The sequence below is a fragment of the Cupressus sempervirens genome, chromosome 1 (genome assembly GCF_028749045.1).
Source record: "Cupressus sempervirens isolate cs-2001-9-10 chromosome 1, ASM2874904v1, whole genome shotgun sequence".
In the NCBI taxonomy this organism is placed as follows: Eukaryota; Viridiplantae; Streptophyta; class Pinopsida; order Cupressales; family Cupressaceae; genus Cupressus; species Cupressus sempervirens.
Window position 1 is genome coordinate 131,592,940 of NC_143118.1, and position 22,875 is coordinate 131,615,814.

The 22,875-nt window shown below is 35.9% G+C and overlaps 1 protein-coding gene across 1 annotated transcript in view; it reads left to right on the top strand.

Moving 5' to 3' along the window:
- The window catches only part of LOC149576516 (peptidyl-prolyl cis-trans isomerase FKBP16-4, chloroplastic-like), a 105,772-nt gene extending 85,156 nt beyond the window's left edge, over positions 1-20,616 (top strand). The window contains exons 5-9 of the mRNA XM_089817593.1: positions 17,880-17,954; positions 18,379-18,468; positions 18,823-18,900; positions 20,221-20,261; positions 20,359-20,616. Of these exons, the coding sequence (XP_089673719.1) occupies positions 17,880-17,954; positions 18,379-18,468; positions 18,823-18,900; positions 20,221-20,261; positions 20,359-20,386 (312 nt within the window). The 3' untranslated portion in view covers positions 20,387-20,616. The remainder of the gene's footprint in view (positions 1-17,879; positions 17,955-18,378; positions 18,469-18,822; positions 18,901-20,220; positions 20,262-20,358) is intronic.
- Positions 20,617-22,875: the final 2,259 nt, after the last annotated feature.

The following is a 22,875-nucleotide window of genomic DNA, read 5'->3' on the forward strand; positions in this document are numbered from 1 at the left end:
TCTAGAATAATATCCACTGGCCAATATTGAATGTTCCAAGTATGTAAACTCTATTCAAATGAAGCTACTACAATGAATTAATGCCATTACCATACTTTTGCAACATTATATTTTCAAACTCGAGCTTGTCACATATACAAATGCCTAGCTTATGATTAAGTTCAGTATGACTAAGGTGGGGAAATAATGTTTTGAATGTAGAGACATAATACATTGGCCTTTCTCTCTTTTTTCTGTGGATCAACATAGTTACGGTGGGTTCAAGGTGAGAGATATCCCATGAAGACTAAACCCTACTTATTAGTTCTACTATCACAATTTGAATTAAATTTGATTAGAGTACAATGAACCTACTAAATCACAAGTAAGATGTTATCAATCCATGCTGAATGCAATGCAAATCTATATTGTCCCCATTTTTGGCAAGCTACTACGAGTGATGGAGTCAGTTCATTATAGCGACATTCGTGAGTTGATGTAATGTCCGCATTTTTGCTAGCATTAGAGTTTCAGGGATTAGCCTATTATTGTGGTCCTCGTAGGCTACTTATTGTGGATAGAGGGTCATCTAAGGCAGCGGCTTGGCTTGAGAGGATCTTATCTTCTCCACAATTCAATAAGGTACAGGTCGGTCTTCATTTGGCTCAGATTGGACTTCCTTTGGGCTTAGTTTTGTGTACTTACTATTTGTAAGTTGGTGTTGATTGAGATGGACCCTTTCTATTTTTGGAAAATGCATTTGGTCACATAGAGAAATAATAGGTATGACTCCTATTTGAGACGTCATATTTAAATGATGAGTATTTTGGGAGTTATTATATTTTTAATGGCCAATTATTAAATAATTAAATTGTTTATTATAAAATTATAATTTAATATTTATAATTTCACTTAAGTTGAGGGCTGAGTTATCATTGAAAAGAGTCATTTATTAATTAGTTAAGCTAAGTCATGCGAAAGAATGTAATGGAAGCTTCTAATTAATGTTGTGTGATGAGCTTCTTGAGTGAAGTTACATTTTGCCAACAAAAAGGGCATCTGGAGGTTATAAATACAAGCCCATTTGTTGAGAAAGGCATGCTTGGATAATTTATTTGCTTTTGTTGCCTTTGTGACTTTTTTTGAGTTTTGTTTTTTGCGCCCTTGCCAAAGTATAAGGGTTGAATCTGAGATTTTGAGAAGTGCTTGACAATTCACAGCTGAGGTATTGTGAATTGTTTGATTTTCTCCTACTGTATTACCTGTGTCTAAGGAGATTAGTTTTGCTAGATGTCATTGTGAGGTTTTGGTGAAGTAAATTTATTGACGAATTAATACCAACTTGTTACTATATCTGAAGGGCTCAAATTGGTTCTATTTGCTAATAAATTGCATCTGGAGGGTAGTGTTGTTGGTTGTTTCATGCACTATTGGTTGTTCATAAGCCATTATCCTTGGAGGTTGGGTGACACTTTCTATTGAACTTGTGATTTTTTTTATAGAGAATTGGATCAGTATATTAGCTGCGAGAGTGTTTGTGAGGCATGCATTAGACTTTCTTGAGCCTACGATTTGCTTGGGCTTGCGATTTCAATTTGAGGGTCGGTGTTTCACATTCCTACCTGCGATCTAAATTTTGAGGTCGTCAATGTGATTGCAGAGCTGCATGGTTCATTATCTAGGCATGTGTTGAAGTTTAAAGGCAGCGAAAACAATTCTAAGGGAGCTGTGATTTGTCATAAGCCCTACATTTTGCATTTTGGTGTCCTGCGTTTCATTCTAGCAGGCAGATTGAGTTGCAACTAAATCAGATTCACTATGAATATGTATGCATATATCAATATTATTTTGCTATCTTAGTTCAAATATCACAATGATGTAAGCAATAATTGAAATTTGATATCTTGAAAGGGTGATAACTATAATAGAGTTAGTCTCAGCATTGAAACGCATTGGAATTTGATGCTTTCATAGCTACTACACCAGTAATGATTTCAGTTAGCATTTAGTTTCAATATTTACATTTGAATGTATTCAATTTGCAAAAATCATATATGCCAAAACTCAAAAGCAAGTACATTCCAGTATTGATCAGTTATGTGCCAATAATATGACAAAATGCCAAACATCTGATTTGTGAGGAAGAATTGGTGAAAATTAGTGAAAATTGAAATTTCTTAAGTTGTAGCCAGGAGAGGGATTGTGTAGTGGTATCAGAGCAGTTTCCTAGCAGCGTGCAAAAATTGGGCTCCGAATCAGTTGATACTGGTTAGTGCTTGGTTAGAATTGCAAACAATATTTGATCCATTATTCTCTATTCAATATCATGGTTGATGATAGGAGATTTGTGTCAGGTATGCACTATATCCGAAGAGGATGTACCACTCCACCTAGGGAAGGTGAACCTGAGATACAATTTGGTTCTATTAGTAGTTCGAGTGGTTCAGACGGGTCAGGAGTAGAGATGTTGATGTTGACAGAGAGGCCATGCAAACATTTAGGAACTTGGCAGTAGGACAACAACAGATGACAGGTGTATTGTAGCAATTGTTTAACACTCTACAAGAGATAGCACTTCCTTGAGGAGAGAGTAGGGAGAGAGCTTGAGATGTTTCTTTTGGTTCTCATAGATCTCGAGTCGATGATAGAACCCGAGATGGTGATAGGTATAGAGATGCAGATTGGGTTCGAGTTGAGGATCGTGGCGGATTAGTTGATAAAGATGACATACATACTGGCACTCATGATAGGCTGTAGAGGTCCACATTTCTGAAACCTAAGGTGGATGCGGTTAGTATTGAGTTTGAGGCTGCTCCTTTTATTGATGACGTGGTGGCACACTTTGTGCAGTGGGATGATTTACCACAGGCTATTAAAGATCACATGAATTTTGATAGGTTCTTGACTAAAAAATGGGAGCATTTTAGAGCGAGGTCGACACCTTAGAGACAACGACCTCAATTGATTGAGTTATAACAAGTTGCCAGTTGATGACATTGGATTACTTTGATGGTACCGGGAGAGTTACAGCTCGAGCTTGGATTCATAAGCTTGACACATATTTGGCTTTGCGTCCTATGTCAAAGGTGGAAGCTATCAAATTTGGAGTGTTGCATTTGGATTAAGTTGCCCATGACTGGTGGTACCATGGGTTAGTTTCTTTGCAACATGATCAAATCACTTCCTATCAGGAGTTCGTGGATCGCTTGATCGAGATATTTGATAGGAAGGATATGGCAGTGTAGTTCTATGAGCTGGCTCAGCTAGAGTAGTCTGGTGGATTGGAGAGTTACATTAGTGAGCTCTAGAGGCTTTCAATCATGGTTTATGATATTTTGGAGTGCAGGTGACTGATGTTATTTATGAAGGGATTGATTGAGCCACTCCGTGGATGGGTGAAGTCATTGGACTTATTGTCTCTACTGGTAGCAATAAGGAAAGCACGAGACTTAGAGTCCTTTTCTCGAAGCAAGGTTGCTTCAAAATCTTATGCTCTTCCGCTTGATGATGAGGAGTACCCACTAGTTATTGAGGACAAGGGCAAGTTAGTGGGGAGATCTGATGACACTTCTAGAGAGGATTTGAGGAGGTGATAACTTTGCTATTGGTGCAAGGGGTCTTTCTCTAATGGTCATACTTGTGTTGAGGCCGAAGGGAGCAATGAATCCTGGTATGTTGGTTTACAGTGTACATTGATGTGATTGAGGACAAGTCATTATAGTAGCATGGCGACGATGATAGAGATGATCATAGTGGTGATAGAGTTTATACGGTGATGAGTATTTACAGTTTGGTATTCGATTCACATGTTTAGGACTTGCATCGGGTGTAGATTTGGTCTATGCCTAAGTTTGATTGTTTGCAGAGTGATTGTGTAGATATAGTGAAGGAGAGTGTGCTGAGATCTCCTATGGATTTGTCTACTAGTGATGTTCTAACTTTTACATCATTAGCACTAGTGCTCAATGCTATATTGTAAGTCATGTTATTGGTTCTAATGATGGTATTGGCATGTAGTTGGTTTAGTGAGGACAAGGACACCACTTGTTTCTTATGAAATCCTGGTGGAGGTTTTAGTGTGATGTTGGATTTCTCGAGGACAAGATATCTTGAGGAGGGAAGACTATAATGTCCCCAGTTTTGCTAGCATCAGAGTTTCAAGGATTAGCCTATTATTGTGATCCTTGTAGGCTAACTATTGTGGATAGAGGGTCTTTTGAGGTAGTGGCTTGGCTTGGGATGGTCTTATCTTCTCCACGATTCAGTAAGCTACAAGTTGGTCTTCGTTTTGCTCAGATTGGACTTCCTTTGGGCTTAGTTTTGTCTACTTCTTATTTGTGGTAAGTTGGTGTTTATTGAGATGGACCATTTCTATTTTTGGAAAGTGCATTTGGTCACATGGAAAAATAATAGTTATGACTCCTATTTTAGACGACACATTTAAATGATGAGTATTTTGGGAGTTATTATATTTTTAGTGGCCAAATTATTATTAACTAATTAAATGGCTTATTATAAAGTTATAATTCAACTTCATAATTTAACTTAAGTTGAGGGTTGAGTTATCATTAGAAAGAGCCATTTATTAATTAGTTAAGCCAAGTCAAGTGGAAGAATCTAATGGAAGCTTGTAATTAATGTTTTGTGGTGAAGCTTCTTGAGTGAAGTTACATTTTGGCAACAAAAAGAGCAGTTGGGAGGTTATAAATACAAGCCCATTTGTTGAGAAAAACATGCTTGAATAATTTATTTGATTTTGTTGCCTTTGTGGCTTTTTTGAGTTCTGTTTTTTGCGCCCTTGTTGAAGTGTAAGGGTTGAATCTGAGATTTTGAGAAGTACTTGGGAATTCACAATTGAGGTATTGTGAATTGTTTGATTTTCTCCTACTATATTGCTTGTGTCTAAGGAGATCAGTTTTGCTGGAGGTCATTGTGAGGGTTTGGTGATGTAAATTTATTGAGGAATTAATACCAACTTGTTACTATATCTGAAGGGCTTGAAATGGTTCTGTTTGCTAATAAATTGCATCTGAAGGGCAGCGTTGTTGGTTGTTCATAAGCCATTACAGAGCCTTGGAGGCTGGGCGGCATTTTCTATTGAACTTGCAATTTGTTTTTACAGAAAATTGGATCAATATATTAGTTGCGAGTGTTTGTGAGGCCTGCATTAGACTTTCTTGAACTTGTGATACTTTTGTTGGGCCTATGATTTCCTTGTGAGGATCGATGTTTCACATTCCCGCTTGTGATTTGAATTTTGAGGACGTTAGTGTGCTTGCAGACCTGCGTGGTTTGTTATCTGGGGCTGCGTTGAAGTTTACAGGCAGTGGAAACAATTATGAGGGAGCTGTGATTTGTCATAAGCCCTGCATTTTGCATTTTGGTGTGTTGTGTTTCACTTTGGCAGGCAGATCGGGTCGCAATTAAATCAGGTTCACTGTGAATATATATATAATTTTGTTGTCTTAGTTCAAATATCATCAATGATGTAAGCAATAATTGAATTTGATATCTTGAAAGGGTGACAATTACAATAGAGTTAGTCTCAACATTGAAACTCATTGGAATTTGATGCTTTGATAGCTATTACACCAATAATGATTTTAGTTAGCATTTAGTTTCAATATTTACATTTGAATATATTCAATTTGCAAAAATCATATATGCCAAAACTCAAAAGCAAGTACATTTCAGTATTGATCAGTTATGTGCCAATGGTTTGACAAAATGCCAAACATCTGGTTTGTGAGGAAGAATTGGTGAAAATTAGTGAAAATTGGACTTGCTTAAGTTGTAGCTAGGAGAAGGTTTTTACAATTGACAGGGTGACTGGGGGTCTTAGTTGTGGACTTACTATTTTTAGTAAGACTAATTTAGGCAGTTGCCATATTTGGCAGTGCAGATGGTGGCACTGGCAGTTGGTTGTCACTTGCATCAAATGGGGCTATTTATTGCATGAGTTCATATTTATTAATTATTTATTTAAAAGTGTCATTATCATAATAGCACTCTATTATAATAATGTTGTGTTGGTGAAGCTTCTTAACTGAAGTTGCATTTGAGAAACTTTGTGCCAATGGGGGTTATGAATATGAGCTCATTTTTTATGGCAAATACATCCAATTATCCTATTGATTATTTGCTTTGTTACTAGTGAAGAGTTTCTTCCTATGGTTGATTTTATGCCCTTGCTGAAGTATAAGGGTTTGAAGCTGAAAGGTATTTTGAATCACTGCTGAGGTATGGTGATTTAATTCTGAATTTGGGTTGGAATCCCTTGCTGTATTTGTCTATGATTGAGGAGATATTGTTTTGTTTCAAGCTTCTGGAGTTTGTTTGCAATTGCGATTGCAATTGCTGTTTCTCATCTATTGTTTCTTTTGTATATGCGGTGTTCATTTTATGTTGAAGATTTTTACCAACATTGGGAGAGTTAATTGTTGTTGTGACTAAAGACACTTGCATATGGGGTTAGAGAAGTCTGTACACATTTAAGAGGCTTCCAACCATTCCCAATGTAGTGCTTGGCTTGTTAAAGCCTTGCAATCACTCCAACACAGCCTATGTTCAATTTCTATAGGCCTATGATTATTATTTTGGCATCTACATTATTTATCTGAGGCCTTCGTTCATTTTGTTAAGCTCTGCAATCTGCTACCAGTACCTGTGTGTAATTACTAGAGCTTGCCATTTGATTTGTTAGGGCTGAGAATGCCAATAGAGGCCATGCACTAACAAGGAATGGTTGCAAATATATATTTCCAAACATGTGTTTGGAATTGTGGAGGCTTGGTCATCATCTTAGAGGCTGCGATCTGTTAAGCGGCTGAAAAAGTCGAGGGAAAACCTATCAATGTGAAAAGTCCAAGTTCATTATTTATTGATTGTAATTTCCAATTCATACCTTGCCATAATTAGGTCCTTGTTTGATGTTTGTAATTTCCAATTCATAGCAACTTGATGTGTTCGCATAATTTAACTTTTGGAGCTATCGATCAATGAGCATTTAGTTTCAACATTTTTGTTCTATTGAATGAATTAGTTTTGCAAAAAACATACATACCAAAAACTCAAAAAAGAAAATGCATTTCAAAACATGATATATAGCTTTAGTAGAATGGTGCCCCAAATGTTTGATGAAATGTCAAACTATTAACTTGTGAAGGAAATTAAAGTTTAATTAAGTTATTGCTTGTTGAGTGATACTACAGTGGTATCAAAGCGATTCCCTGCTATCTTGTGGGGTAGAAAATTTATTATTATATTGGATCAGCTGTTGTAATTGGAGTAATCAACACTCTTGCATTTTCTAGCTATGGACAGACACAGGAGGCCTAGTAGTTCTGGGAGCCGACAGAGCATTGTGGAAAGTAGCGAAAACATAAATGCTTTAGGGCAAGTATGGACAGACTTAAGCTTCATCAAAAGAGATTAGAGGTGAGGTTGTCAGATCCAGTGATGGTAGATAGAGCAGTGAGATACATGGTTTCCACTTTTAGTAGACCGAGACCGAGGATGTAGTGAGAAGGCTTGAGTTCTCTCTGACAAGCATTCATGGTGATGAGCGTGTGCTCAGTACGACAACCACTAGTCCTATTTGCAACGATGATGATGGACTTATTTCACAGGGACATGTTGATGTGTTAGTGTGATCAATGATTAGTGGCATTGAGCCTCCATAGGTTGGGGATTCCAGAGTTGGTGTTGTGGTTAGTGCAGAGGCAGATGATGTAGTTATTACCACTAAGTGTTCAAACTTCAGACTCTCTTGAGGAGGTAATTGTTATAGGAGATTGTGTAAAGAGTGAGCATTGATGTATATCGCAGTTGTCATAGTAATGATTCAGTGCAGGAGACAACAACTTCTTCAGGTGGGATTGATACATGTATGGAGTCACCTAGTTGTGATGTTGGTGATCTAAGTGTTACAATGGAGTCAGTGCATGTTGGTTCATGCTCGAGCATTATTGATTCACAACTTAACATTGAGTCGTGTGCAGAGTCAGATGACAACAGTTGAGCCTCTGTTAGGTAATGTGGATAGAGATGGTATAGACACCTTTGATGATCTATTTGAGGATGCTATGAGCTGTAGCGGGTCTAATCTTCCTTGCCATATGTTTGGTGATGACTCTGAGCACGTTTTGGAATGGTCCCATGGTCAATGTTTATAGGGACTTACTATTGATGTGGAAGTTGACATATGCGAGGAGTTTGATACTGCGAGGGATTCCACTTCTTTGGATGAGGAGTTGGTAGAGGTACTGAGTAGTTATACCTCGATTATTGATGTCTGTGAGGACAAAGTGCCCATGATGTTAGTGATTTTTGGGGCGAGTAGTTTTGATTCATTCCCCTATCAGAATACAATTAATGAGACAAAGAGCTTGCATAGGAGTCAAGGGTTACAGAGGCATCATGTGACTAGTCAATTGAAGGTGAGTGATAGTGACATCTCTTAAACTCTTGAGCATTATGATGTTATTTGTTAGATGTTAGCAACATATGATTGGGGTGCTCCTATGTTAGATGACCACGGTGATAGTAGTATTTTCCTAGTAGAGGTTCATGCGCTTTGTGAGGCTGTCAGAATTTTGAAGCATAGTTATTTACAGTTAGTTGTTGATAGGGATCACCTTCTGGAGTAGGGTAGCACCGATTATGAGACATTGTTAGGGAAAGAGGAGGTGGTTGAGCTCATCCATGCGCTTGAGGTGATTGTGGACTCTCTTCAATATATTCACTTGGCTCTCTAGGAGTCACAGTCACGGTTGGTTGAGGTTACGGTGGAGTTGGAGCAGGTATAGTTAACACCAACCCCAAATCCAGTTCAACTACATATTGTGGTGGTTGGTGGTGAGTTTGCTTCCATAATTGAGGATGAGATATATGATGATGCGACAGTCACATCCATCCAAAATATGGGTGCAGTAGGTAACAAAGGAGGTGAGAGCACCAGTAGAGGATGAGGTGATTCCTATTGTCCCAGGTTCTCTAGTAGTTAGCTTGGCAATAGGGGGCTCTTTAGAGGGATGTGTGCCAATTCCTAACACTGCTCCCTCTTCTTCATTGGATTTGGGTAGGGTATCACTTGATGTAGAGACAAACTCTCATGGTGATTTTCTCCCTTGCGTTGGAAGCAAATCAATTTCTTCATCCCATACAACTGGTAGAATTGGACAATTGGTAGTGCCATGTTTTAGAGGGATCAGTTGTGGGTTGTGGGGGAGCAAGTTGATGCTTCCACATAATTTCTACTGCATTAAGTTGTTCATGGAGTATTTACTTGAGATTTAGGATTTGCAGGATGATTCATATAGAGTGTTTGAGTGTACTCTCCTCTGGGTCTCTTGTGCTATACGGCGATTGGTGGGGAACACTGTAGAGACCTTGGCTACAATGCTTCTTGATAGGGATTTTGTGGTTGGGTTTGCTGGGAGAGTTCCTAGGATCCTACCCAGCTAGTAGTTCAGAGTCAGAGATTGGAGTCATCTCTTGATTCCTAGTTTGATATTGATGAGCCATTGACAGAGATTGGGGATTTTTACCAGCATTACACTGTGAAGAGTGCTCATTACTTCTCTTTTGACCCACAAGTAGAGGATTTGTTTTCATGTTGATGTGGGTTGATTATAGTTTCATATCATCCATTACAGGATGGGTTAGTACCATCTTTTGTAGATGGCATTGATAGTTGCAAGTTAGACCACTTCCAGTATTGACACACTCGGGAAAATTTATTAGAGGCTAGAGTTGGTGGTTATTGTCATGTCCCCAAATTTGAATGTAATGATTAAATTAAATTAATTAATTAACCAATCCCAGGATTTAAAGAATATAACAAAAGGACCTTTAATTAGTTTAATTAATTAAGATGATGCCCAAGTTAATAATGTGTATTTGTGGTTATGATTGATTTAGTATATCTCAGACCCATTTTTATTTAATTGTTTCATAGGTGTTGCCATTGGCTATCTTTGTACACCCTCGAAAAGGTTTCCCCAATGGGTATTTAAGCACAACATGTATGTAGTAGTTGGTATGCGATTTGGTTTATTATTTCTCTACTGCGAATTCCTGTTGGGATTTCTCTGTTTTTGTCATTTCAGAAGTGAAAGATCTTCCCTACTTGGCTCTTTCGATTTCGGTGGGATTCAACCCTCACCCTATTCTGTTTGTATGGTTTTGCTCGGATTTGGCAAATCGGAGCGGCATTTTATCTATAATTGTATTTGACAAATCTGAAGTGCTATTGTTTTTTCTCTATGTGCATGATCTTTATTGGCAAATACTTATATCTACATCAATCTATGATTTGGTTTTCAATATTTGTACTAGCATTGTTTGGTGTCTCTAACGAATGCAATCATTTGTATGGCTAACTCTAAGCATGGTCTGAATCATTGGCGCAACCTGTAATACCTTACATCCCACACGACACTGTACCATCCGTACACTTTCCATAACCCTTGCCTCCCATCTGTATCCCATCCGCTACTCACAACACCCAACGCATCTTTTGTACTTCAGCATTACCCATCCATACAACCCTTATTCCCCATCCGTACGACCAGCCAGTCATTCCTCCCCACACGTATGGCCTGCATTTATCTACTGTACGACCACATTCTAGACACCGTACGACCTCCCTCCTTGCATTGTATACCGTACGGCTTTATCATAGGCAAGATCACCCCTCACACCCACTGTATGACCTTTGTTAAGACATTCGTACAGACCACTCACAATTATATCCATATAGTTTTGACCCTCCATACTTAGGAACATTACAGTGGTATTAGAGCTAGTGATTTTGCCAACCTGTTGGGAGAATGGATAGCTTTGACTTGGATTACACTATGATTCATTTTTGAACTGATTGGAGGGCATATCTATTAGTCAAACACTCCAAGAATACCTGCCAACTATTGGATGGTTAAGTATGACCCCTCACACCCACTGTATGACCTTTGTTAAGACATTCGTACAGACCACCCGCAATTATATCCATACAGTTTTGACCCTCCATACTTAGGAACATTACAGTGGTATCAGAGCTAGTGATTTTGCCAGCTTGTTGGGAGAATGGATAGCTTTGACTTGGATTACACTATGATTCATTTTTCAGCTAATTGGAGGGCATATCTATTAGTCAAATACTCCAAGAATACCTGCCAACTATTGGATGGTTAAGTACGAGATGACAACTACCAGGTGGTTGGCGAAATCATTTACTATGAAGACAAAATTTGCTTGGTACCTGAGACCTAGATGAAGAAAATTTTGGAAGAAGGTACTTGCACAAATATCATTGAACCAATTCTCAACGATCAACTTGATGAAAATTTGGGTTCTACTAGTGACCCTCCGAATAAGCAAGCTCTACCTATAGTTGTTCAACCTCCTAGTGATGCGGATTCGATCTAGGATTATTTGCAAGAGCAATCTTTATAGTTGGTTGATTATGAAGTCTATTCCCCAACGACAATCATGATGGATGAATTTTAAGTTTGGGATCTTGGTGACTCGGGACGAGACAATATTTATATTAGTGGCGCAGTGAAAGTTTGACGACATTGTGGTGTCATGGAGGATTGATGTCACTTCACTTGTCTCACCTGTGCATTTGATTTGGGACCCTGGAGCTATTGGTGTTTCGTCTGATGACGGATTGCTTGTGGGCAAGCAATCTTTGGGTAGCGAGGATTTGTCATGTTCCCAAATTTGAATGTAATAATTAAATTTAATTAAATAAATAACTGGTCCTAGGATTTAAATAATATAACAAAAGGACCTTTAATTAGTTACTTTAATTAATTAAGATGAGGCCCAAGTTAATAATATGTGTAGTTGTGGTTCTGATCAATTTGGTATATCTCAAACCCATTTTTATTTAATTGTTCCATAGGTGTTGTCGTCGAATATCTTTGTACACCCTCGTAAAGGTTTCCCTGACAGGAATTTAAGCATGGCATGTAGGTAATAGTTGGTATGCGATTTGGTTTATTATTTCTCTACTAAGAATTCCTGTTGGGATTTCTCTATTGTTTGCCATTTCGGAAGTGAAAGATCTTCCCTGCTTGGCTCTTCTGGTTTCGGTGGGATGTAGCCCTCACCCTATTCCGTTTGTATGGTTTTTCTCAAATATGGAAAATTGGATCGGCATTTTATCTATCTTTGTATTTGGAAAATCTGAAGTGCTATTGTCGTTTCTCTATGTGCACTATCTTTGTTGGCAAATACTTATATTTGCATCAATTTGTGATTTGGTTTTCAATATTTGTATTGGCATTCTTTGGTGTCTCTGACGGATGCAATCATTTGTACGGCTAACTTTGAGCACGGTTTGAATCATTGGTGCAACCTATAATACCTTACATCCCACACAACACTATACCATCCATACACTTTCCATAACCCTTGCGTCCCTTTTGTACCCCATCGGCTACTCACAACACCCAACGCATATTCCGTACTTCAGCATTACCCATTCGTACAACCCTCTTTCCCCATCCGTACGGCCGACCAATCATTCCTCCCCACACGTACGACTTGCATTTATCCACCGTACGACTTTGACATAGGCAAGACCACCCCTCACACCCATCGTACGACCTCTGTTAAGACATTCATACAAACCACTAGCAATTATATCTATACAGTTTTGACCCTCCATACTTAGGAACATTATAGTTATCATCTCCTATGGTTTAGAGGACAGTTTATCAGAGGCTAGAGGCTAGTGTTTTAGGTACCTATGGTTGTTATCATCTCCACAGTGAAGTTGGGTGTGAGTGTCAGTTGAACGGGGACTCAAGCGTTCACAGATTTGGTATTTCAGTTGGGTGTAGTTCTGATGGGTTGTTGCCTGCTATCAATGCCTATAGTCAGTTTTCAGGTGATTTTGTTATTTACATCCGTTATCTGAGTGTTGATGCTACATGAGCTAGTTGTGTGTGACAGGGATTTTGCACAGTTTCACCCTTGGGATCCAAGTGGACTGTGATGTATTTTTTGCTCTAGGATTACTTGGGGACAAGCAATCTTAGGGAGGGAGGACTGTAATGTCCCAATATTAGGTGAGCTCCTGCGGGTGATGGAGTCAGTTCATCATAGCGACCCTTGTGAGCTGATAGGGTGATTTGGGGGTCTCAGTGGACTTACTATTTTTAGTATGTGTAATTTGGGCAATTGCCATATTTGGCAGTGCAAATGGTGGCATTGGCAATGGGTCGTCACTTGCTTTGGATAGGACTATTTATTGCATGGGTTCATATTTATTAATTATTTATTAAAAGTCTCATTATTATAATAGCACTTTATTATAATAATTTTACAAACTGATGTTGTGGTGAAGCTTCTTAAGTGAAGTTGCATTTGTGAAACTTTCTGCCAATGGGGGTTATAAATATGAGCACATTTTGATGGAAAAAACATTTGATTATCTGATTGATTATTTGCTTTGTTACTAGTGAAGAGTTTCTTCCTATGGTTAATTTTATGCCCTTGCTGAAGTAAAAGGGTTTGAAGTTGAAAGGTATTTTGAATCATTGTTGAGGTATAGTGATTTAATTCTAAATTTGGGTTGGATACCCTTGCTGTATTTGTCCGTGACTGGGGAGATATTGTTGCTGTTTTGCAAATTGCTATTTCTTCGCTATTGTTGCTTCTATATATGAGAAGTTCATTTAATGCTAAAGAATCTTACCAACATTTTGAGAATTAATTCAAGTTCCTGTGATTAGACACCTGTGTGTGGGATTTAGAGAAGTTTGCACACATTCAAGAGGATGTCAACCATTCCTAAGGCAGTGGTTGGCCTGTTAATGCCTTGCAATCACTTCAACATAGCTCGCATTCAATCACTACAGGCCTTAGATCATTTATTCTGGCAGGCCTGCAATCATTATTCTGGCATCTGCATTATTTATCTGAGGCCTGCATTCATTTTGTTAAGCTCTACAATCTGCTAACAATATCTGTGTGTAATTACCAGAACCTGTGATTTGATTTGTTGGGGTTGTGAATGCCTATAGAGGCCCCGCGTTAACAAGGAAAGGTGGCAAATATATACTTCCAAACCTGCGTTTGGAACTGTGGAGGCCTGGTCGTCATCTTAGAGGCCACGATCATTTAGGCAGCTAAAAAGTCAAGGGAAATCTGTCAATTTGAAAAATCCAGGTTCATTATATATTGATTGTAATTTCCAGTTCATACCTTACCACAACCAGGTCCATGTTTGATGTTTGTAATTTCCAATTAATAGCAACTTGATGTGTTGGCATAATGTAACTTTTGGTATCGGATCAATTAGCATTTAGTTCAGCATTTATTTCTATTGAATGAATTTGATTCGCAAAAAATATACATACCAAAAACTCAGAAAAGCAAATGCATTCCAAAACATCATACAGCTTTAACAGAATGGTGCACCAAATGTTTGACAAAATGTCAAACTGTTAACTTGTGAGGGAAATTAAAGTTTAATTAAGCTATTGCCTATTGAGGGATGCTACAAAAATAACCTTCTACATATCTCATCAACGATTAAGCAAATAAGAATACTGTGCAAAACAAAGCAATGACTTACAGGCTATAGTAGTACAAGATCCCACCAAAATCACAGTACCAATCTTCCATTCACTATCCAAATTGTCTTCTCCCTTACATTTTGAGTGTGGCAGGTGTCGTCTCACCTTCCGTGAAGGTATCTCCATGAGGAAAACAAAAAGGTGACTGTTCACCTACACATGCTGACAAGAAATTGCAAAAGTTGCATTTTGTAACTTTTGCAATTTTTTCAACACTTCGATCATTTTACAACATAACCAACTTAAGACCCATACAACATTGACCAAGGGGTCTCAATGGTACACCAAGGCATAAAATTTCATCACATAACCAAATTTGATGAAGATTTGACCATTGACTGGTGTTGACCCAGTTTGACCAAGTGGCTATCATAGTCTTACAAAAACATATAAAAATGACTTCAAACCAACATGAATTGACTTCATCACATTTCTAACATGTAATAACATCCTAAGACCAACTATCACACCAAAATTTGAAGGAGATGCTGAGGAACATCAAAGTTGCTCCTGCACCTTGCTCCTGCATCAAAGTTGCTCCTGAAACCTCAAGTCCCTTGACTTGCTAAGTGTTGAAGAGTGACTTCGTGCTTGAGTGTAATAGGTCAGATCTGTCTCCTGGTTTTCATTTCGAAAAGTTTCAATTCACCTATAAGTCTGTATCACTCTATTTTAATTAGCCTTTCAGTGATTTTTCTAATAGATCATTTGCACTTTTAGATTTTATCCTCCCATTTCATCAATTACATATTTTAGTGAAGGAAACCATTGTTCCCATTTAGCATTCGCGTCATCTCTTGAGCCTATTAGGGACATCTTTTTTACTAGATGTGTAATTCCTGAAAAGGGAAGTGATTTATCCATCCATGCTTTGTTTGCTCCCTCTTTTCTTTTTTACAGTAACATTGCCTATTTTAACATTACACTCACATCTTGTGCAAAACAAATTCTTCCTTTTCTCAAGTTCCTTCTCATCATATAGCAAGGCTCTTCTAGTGACAAGGGCCTCTCTTCTTTCAACATCTTACGAATGTGAGCCTCTCTTCTTTCAGCATTTTAAGAATGTGAAGACTCGACATCCTCATCTACATGTACAACTTGTGCACTGTCCTCTGATCTCTTATTTATGTTTGATGTTAGGGATACTCATAAGCTCCATGTCCTCTGCATTGGGAACACATTCCACAAAGACCTCCTCTTCCTCTTCTTCTTTGATCTCCATTATTTTGACTGCAAGGTTGATGGGAATTATTTTCCCTCTGATTCAGACTGCTACTAGAGTCATCATTATTCTTCGTCTCTATAAGACTGTCCACTAGACTTTCTACCACGACCTCTTCTGTTTTTCTTTGCTTCAAACTTCTTGTGAAGCAAATTAATATGCATCTTCAATGGTAGACATTCATTCTTACTATTAGCAACTCTTCTTGAGTGCTTGGCCTCAACCCACTTTCGTAATAGGCAACCTTCTCCTTGTTGGCTTTAGAATGACCCATTTTGATAAAGACTTAATATAATTCTTTTGTATATTCTTGTATGGCTTTTCCTACTTGCTTCAACCCTTTCACTTTCTTTAGAAATTCAAGCTCATAGTCAATAGGAATGAATTATATCTTCAATTTGTCCACCATTCGATCCAATCTTGTTTTTTTTTCTTTCCCTCTTCTATTTCTCTCCAACTCAACTTTCCACCAAATTTTAATATGACCTTTCAGCATGGCCTTTGCAAATCAGACCCTCTCAAAATCTTCTACTTCTTCATAATCAAAGTATTCTTCCATATTAGAGATCCAAACGTTCAACTCTTTTGGATTTAATTTTCCAGAATATGTGGAAACTTCAATGGTTGGTCTCTTTCCAATCTTGAAGATTACTTTAAAAACCTAGCCTCAAACTGTCCTTCAGATTCATTCTCACTTGCATCTCTTGCCCTAATTTCAGCTCCTCTTGCAATGCTTGTACTTGTCTCTGGAGGGCTCTATCACACTTCTATTACACTAGTGATCCTTCAACCATGGTTCTTTCGTGGAGGCATTTTCCTTACTTATTTCTTACACTTATAACCATAATCATGCTACAAACCGCAACATGTTTACACACTTAGGAACTTCTGCTCTGATACCACTTGGTGAAGGGTACTTTTACTGATCCAAACAAACATGACATGACACAATAGGAAAATATATAAAGCATTACAAAATCTGGACAATTGCAAGAACATAAAGACTTGTTTTCTATTATCTTAAATGAAATGACATCATAATATTCAAAACAATAACATGCCACAGTCACATGGGCATTTTCATTATAATAATCTGCAAAACAAAGCCATAACTACTCTTTTGTAACCAAGCCACAAAATCTATCTTCATCTCTGCTAAGGTAGCACTAATAACCACCTTAGAATATTGTAGAAAGTGAACTTTTCCCATTTTGATGCCCATTAGTTCAATTTCCCACCTTAAGTGACTTCTCTCTCGTCTATTTGTATTGAAATTTAAGTTCTGGAAACCATAACTTTTGAATCGTGGACCTGGTTTTCCAAGACCTTCAAAATTGAGTTCAAAGTTTTCTATACTACCTATCAAAACTGAAAATTAAATATCTTTAAAATTGGACTTGATCTTGCTACGAAACTTTAGCAGTATGCTTATATGTCCAAAGTGAACCTCTAGGGAAGTAATTGGAACAATCCATTTTCAAATGAAAAAACTTACTAAAAATAGTAAACTTGCCAAAAATGGTAATCTTAACCAAAATAATCCTTATTAAAAAATTACCAAAATAACCTTTATTAAAAAATTGGACTACTTTTTTGGGTGATGCAAGATTGCTCTTACACCCAAGATACTTTTGCATCAATTATTTACAAGCCTATCAATTACTTACTAGCAAGCTGTCATTCTTATGTATATATTGTATACATATAGAGTAACTCAGCTTCTGTGAAGTCAATAATTCTAACTTAATAGTAACAATGTTTTTAGAGTACAGTGATGAACAACACTACAGCTTAGCTTGAACTATCCCATCATATTATAAGAAATATTGTTTCACATAAACTCAGTATATAAATTCTATCAGATTTTAGATGTAGATTTATTTGTTTCTAATATTTTGAATTTTTGGGGGTTCATAAATTCCTCTCACAAGTGCCTTTCAATATATCATATTATATTCTACAAGGATGATGTGTCTTTGTGGATCCACTGCTAATATTGGTTTACATCTAGACATTAGTGTATGGCATTTTGCTGTATACAGATGTTTATGAGTCTATTATTTGTTAATTTTAGAAATTGTGGCCAGGTACACTATGTAGCAAAATGGAGAGGTGTTACTTTTATGACTAGTAGACAAGGCATGGGCGTTACTGGTGGCACTGTAAGTAAAACTGATCACAAGCTACAACTTCTTTGTCAGCCGAAAAATCTAGTTAATATGACGCTTGATACGAAACATTTCAGTTAATTATTTATGTATCTCAAGAAAGGGTTGCTTGAAAACCATATATTTTTTCTTTAATGATACTTTGAATCCTTCAAAGAAGTTAGAACAAAATAGATATGGCTCTTCAAAATGACATTACTTTGCTTTAATCCATAAGGGGACACATTCAGATAGTATAAATTTCTGTATTCTACGGAGGTGCGTCGGGCACTGCCAGATATTGAAGGATTTAAGATTTGTTCAAGCTTTATGGTTGTTATATAATGCCATTTTTGCCAGATATTTTAGGAAACTAGTACATATTTTATGTTTGTGAGAGTTTTTCATCAAAATTTACTCGAGGACGTTTTCATTGCAGCCCTATGGATTTGATGTTGGGGCATCTGAAAGAGGAGCTGTTCTAAAGGGTTTGGACTTGGGAGTTCAAGGCATGAAAGTCGGAGGACAGGTGTAATAGCATTCTTTTCTGCTAGATTGCCTTGTCTTAAATTTATGAGGAATCATTCGACAGGGTTGTTATACTTGGTGTTGCTAGACGAAGGTTGTTTGTAGAAAATAGTAAAGGTTAAAATGGATTAGGCATTGGACAATATAATTGTGTGAAATGGCAATCTAGAAGTGTAAGTGCAGAGGTCTTTTGCATGAGCACTATTATAGCAACTTTAAAGTGGCTAGATTTTGAAGTAATAAGGAAAAATATTGCAACAAGATACAAAAAAATACCTTGTCGAAGTTTCAAATTTGAAGCTCCAACTTCTGCAATTGAGATTTTCCATTATCTGAAAAAAAACGTCATCTGCAGCGCTTGCTAATAGTACCCCCTGGGCTTGCATACGGAAATAAAGGAATTCAAGAGATTCCTCCAAATGCAACACTTGAGGTAAGATATGTTTTATATTATTAGTTTTACCACAAGCTATTCTTATTATTGTTATTAGTTCTGATTGCATCCATTAGATGTCATATGAAGCAATAGTAACTTTTAAATAGCTAATTTTTTAACACGTGTATCAATTATAGTTTGAAATTTTCTATCTATTTAAATGATTTAAACAAAATAATTTATCTCTTTTTGATTGGCTTAAAGCAAAAATAATAAGAAGTAAAATTAATTTTCTTCATAGAAAATTAGGATATTTTGTACACTCTACTTTTAATACATTAATTACAGCTTATGTCATTTTTCATACAAATCTTTTTTCACAAAATCATTTTTAAAACTATTTTAACATAAAGATCAAATAGTAATTATATCAATGACATGACATGTTGACTATTTTCTAAACTTACATCTTAATATTTTTCAATATAGTTTTATTTTATTTTTCCTATTTTATATTATTATCTTCAATTTTCTATTTTACTTTTTCAATTATTGATTGTGAACTAGAATATTTATATAAATATTTAATCACAATAATTTAATATAAATATATTAGATTTTATTTTATTCATAATTATTTATTTATTAAAATTTATTTAAGAACATTATAAAACTTTAGGAATTAAGCTTTTACATTGTAAAAAACCAAAGAAATTACAATAAAAATTTAGCAATTTTTTACATTTTAAATTATATTTGTAAATTTTAAATAATATAAAGACCAACAATTCAAATATTTTGTTATGAATATTGTTCTCTATTCTTGCATTATTTTCTTTTAACTTATTTATCTTTTAAATTTCTTATATTATAAGGTGAATTTGGTGCTAATATACTAGAGCACCATCTTATCTGAAACTAGATTTTCTATCTAATGCAAATAAGCTACTTTCAAGATTCAACATAGACCGTCTCATGTAATTATCAATGTTTGAATGGGAAAATTGCTACTTCTATTTTCTTTAAACTAAAAATTCAAATGACAAGAACTATGACGCTTGCGTCACTTGTTATTAAGTGTTTCTCTATGACATCTTTCTTTGAGGTTTTGGTATTGTAAACTCAAATTTCTTCCTGTATGTAGCTGACAAGCGTTTCTTTACAATTTGTTTTAAAAAATTACAGACATCTTATACAAAACAAAAAATCAGAACTTATTGTTCGCTATTATTTTTTATCTCGCAGTATTAAAAAAAATTATTTGATAAATGCATATATGATATAAATGAGAGAACATATCCATATCTTACAGATATTTTAATGAAAAACTTATTCATTATAAAAACGCGGGTGGCTAATAATATGTTCTTATTGCAGTTTGACTTGGAGCTACTTAGCATTAAGCAAAGTCCTTTTGGGTAAGACATCAATAATATTACTTCTTTATTATAGAGTCATGAAATCTAAATAATTTCAATAATCTTTCTGATTAATTCACTTTATATTCATTTTCAGGTCACCTGTAAAAATTGTTGAAGGATAAATACAAGATTTATGTAATTATCCTACACTATTGATTGCAGCTTTTTAGCACAATCTCAGATTGAGATGTCATTTATTGATATGCTCGATTCAATTATGATATATGTCTTCTATTTCCTCTTAATATTATAAGTCATGTTTGAGATTGAAAGCTTCTCAAAGGCGAAAAGTCTGTCGGGCCATTGATTTTGTACAATTTAATAATGAAAGTTGGTACCCATTTTCTTTTAATTTTTGGCCAATGCATAGTCAGATATTATTACGGATGCAAAAACTAAAGCATGTGTAATAGTTAGTGAAATTTATGTTAATTAATTGAAGGCCACATTCTAACACGGGCGTAAATTGGATTTAGTCAGTCCAATACAAGAAGAGGGGAATGTGCTTTTGGTCTAAAATTATGATCTGATGGGGTTACAAACAAGGGACATTATCTCCATTTAAATATTCAACAATGTCATGTTAGTGGGATTTAAACCTAGATAAAGATATTACAATCTAACCATCACATTGTATCCTTACAATTTAGCACTAATGTTTGCAATTGTTGGTGTTGTATGATAGAACATAAGGGACCCACTAGTAGATGGGTCACAAAGAAGGCACCTTTCACAATTGTGGTCTTCAAACCAATGTAAATGATCTTGTTTCATAAATTAATTTTATTTTCCAAGGTATCAGATACAAAATTAAGAGCCTTGTCAACGTCATGTTTGAGTTGATAGTTATCTTTCACTCATTAAATGCCTTAGTTAAAATTGAGAATAACTTGAATTTTTAAGGCTAAAACTTGCAATCCTTCTTTAACCTTCATATAGTACCACCTCAAGGCTCAAATAACTTGAGACTATGTTATGTTCACAATATTTTCTCTCTTAAGGTTGGTTTATTTTATGTTAGCTTGCATATTCATGGTTTATATTTTTGTTGAGGAAACTTATTTTTATATATTTATATTGGAGGAAACTTCAACAATCACAATAGGATGGTCATGGAAATCAAGTTCAAACAAATCTAGTTCCAAACCCAAATTTTGAAAACTATGTAATGGATTTCCACAGTTTAAAAGTAGAGTCCATCCTATAAGATAGATGACTAATCACATGTCTATTGTTGGACATAAATAGATAGATGTCTAATCACATGTCTATTGTTGTACATAAATAGTTTTTGAACTTAATTTAATTACAAACAATGAGTGTGCATAATTTTTTGGATAAAACATAAAGATAATGAAGCCCTAAGTTGAATATTAGAGCTGACGTGATTTCTGAGGATTGATAATTAGTTGACCTATATATTTTGACATTGCAACAAAGTTCTTATCTACTTATCTTAGAGAATCACATTCTTCCTAATCACTTGGTAGCAAAACATTCAATAAGATTTAAGTTACCTAAATGTCATTTTCTTAGCTTACTAATCTATCATAAACATGATGGGAAACTTATTGATTTTTTTTTTCTAAATAGTTTTTCATTCACAATCTGTTGTTTAGATAGTTCTATTTCTTTAAAATGAGTTTAGATTATTTTGTCGTATTGAACATAATCAAAGTTTTGTGATTTTTATGAAACACAAAATTGCCTATTTAGATAACACATTGATGTCTTTTATTTATGGTAATTGTTAAGTACAATTTTACAACATCATAAAATAGATTCATGGTGACCAAACTTCATCTCCAAACAATGGTGGTGGAAGGGGTAACAAAAAACTATGCAACTTGTCAAGACAATGCATTTTTGTGAGGTCATTCTCTTTACAGTTCTATGGAAAACTTGCAGATGCGCAACTGTGGACCCTGGCTTCATCTACATGAAACATTGACTAACATTTCAACTTGGGTCCATCCTTTGTATGTATCTTCTTTTGTGGCAACGATCTCAAATTGGGGATGTTTTAATCACAAGTCTTCATGCACCTCTGAAATTAGATACCCACCACCATCCATCAAGGAATGGTGAAATTCTTATGACCTGCATAATGTACGATTGCCTTGGCTAGATAATTGTTTGAAAGATGCCCAATGTTCATTGGATAGGCAGGGGATGATAAGGACTTGATAAGTGTAGGAAATGATGATCGACAAATTTCATGCCACCTACAATTGCATAGAAAGGTTATACCCAAGCCTTTAAAATGGGAAGGGAAAAGCATTGTAAGAGAGTTTGAGAGTCCGAACTAGGAATTGTTAGTGAATTTGAGAGGATTCCTCTTGTAAAGCTTTAAGATTGTAATCGAGTTTTGAGATTGTCAATATGATCAATCATGCCTAAGGCTCTTTTGTACATGGTCTCTATTGTAAATCACATTGTCTTTAGGAATATCTTTTGTGCAAACTCAAACTTTAATACAAGCATATGGGTAGTTGTTGACTAGACCATGCGCTTTGTTTTTCTAATAGTAAATATTAGTGCATGTCGTGTTCTATGTTTAAGAGTTATGTCCTTTGTAATGCCTTGTTAGGGCACCCAAAAGAAATTGACC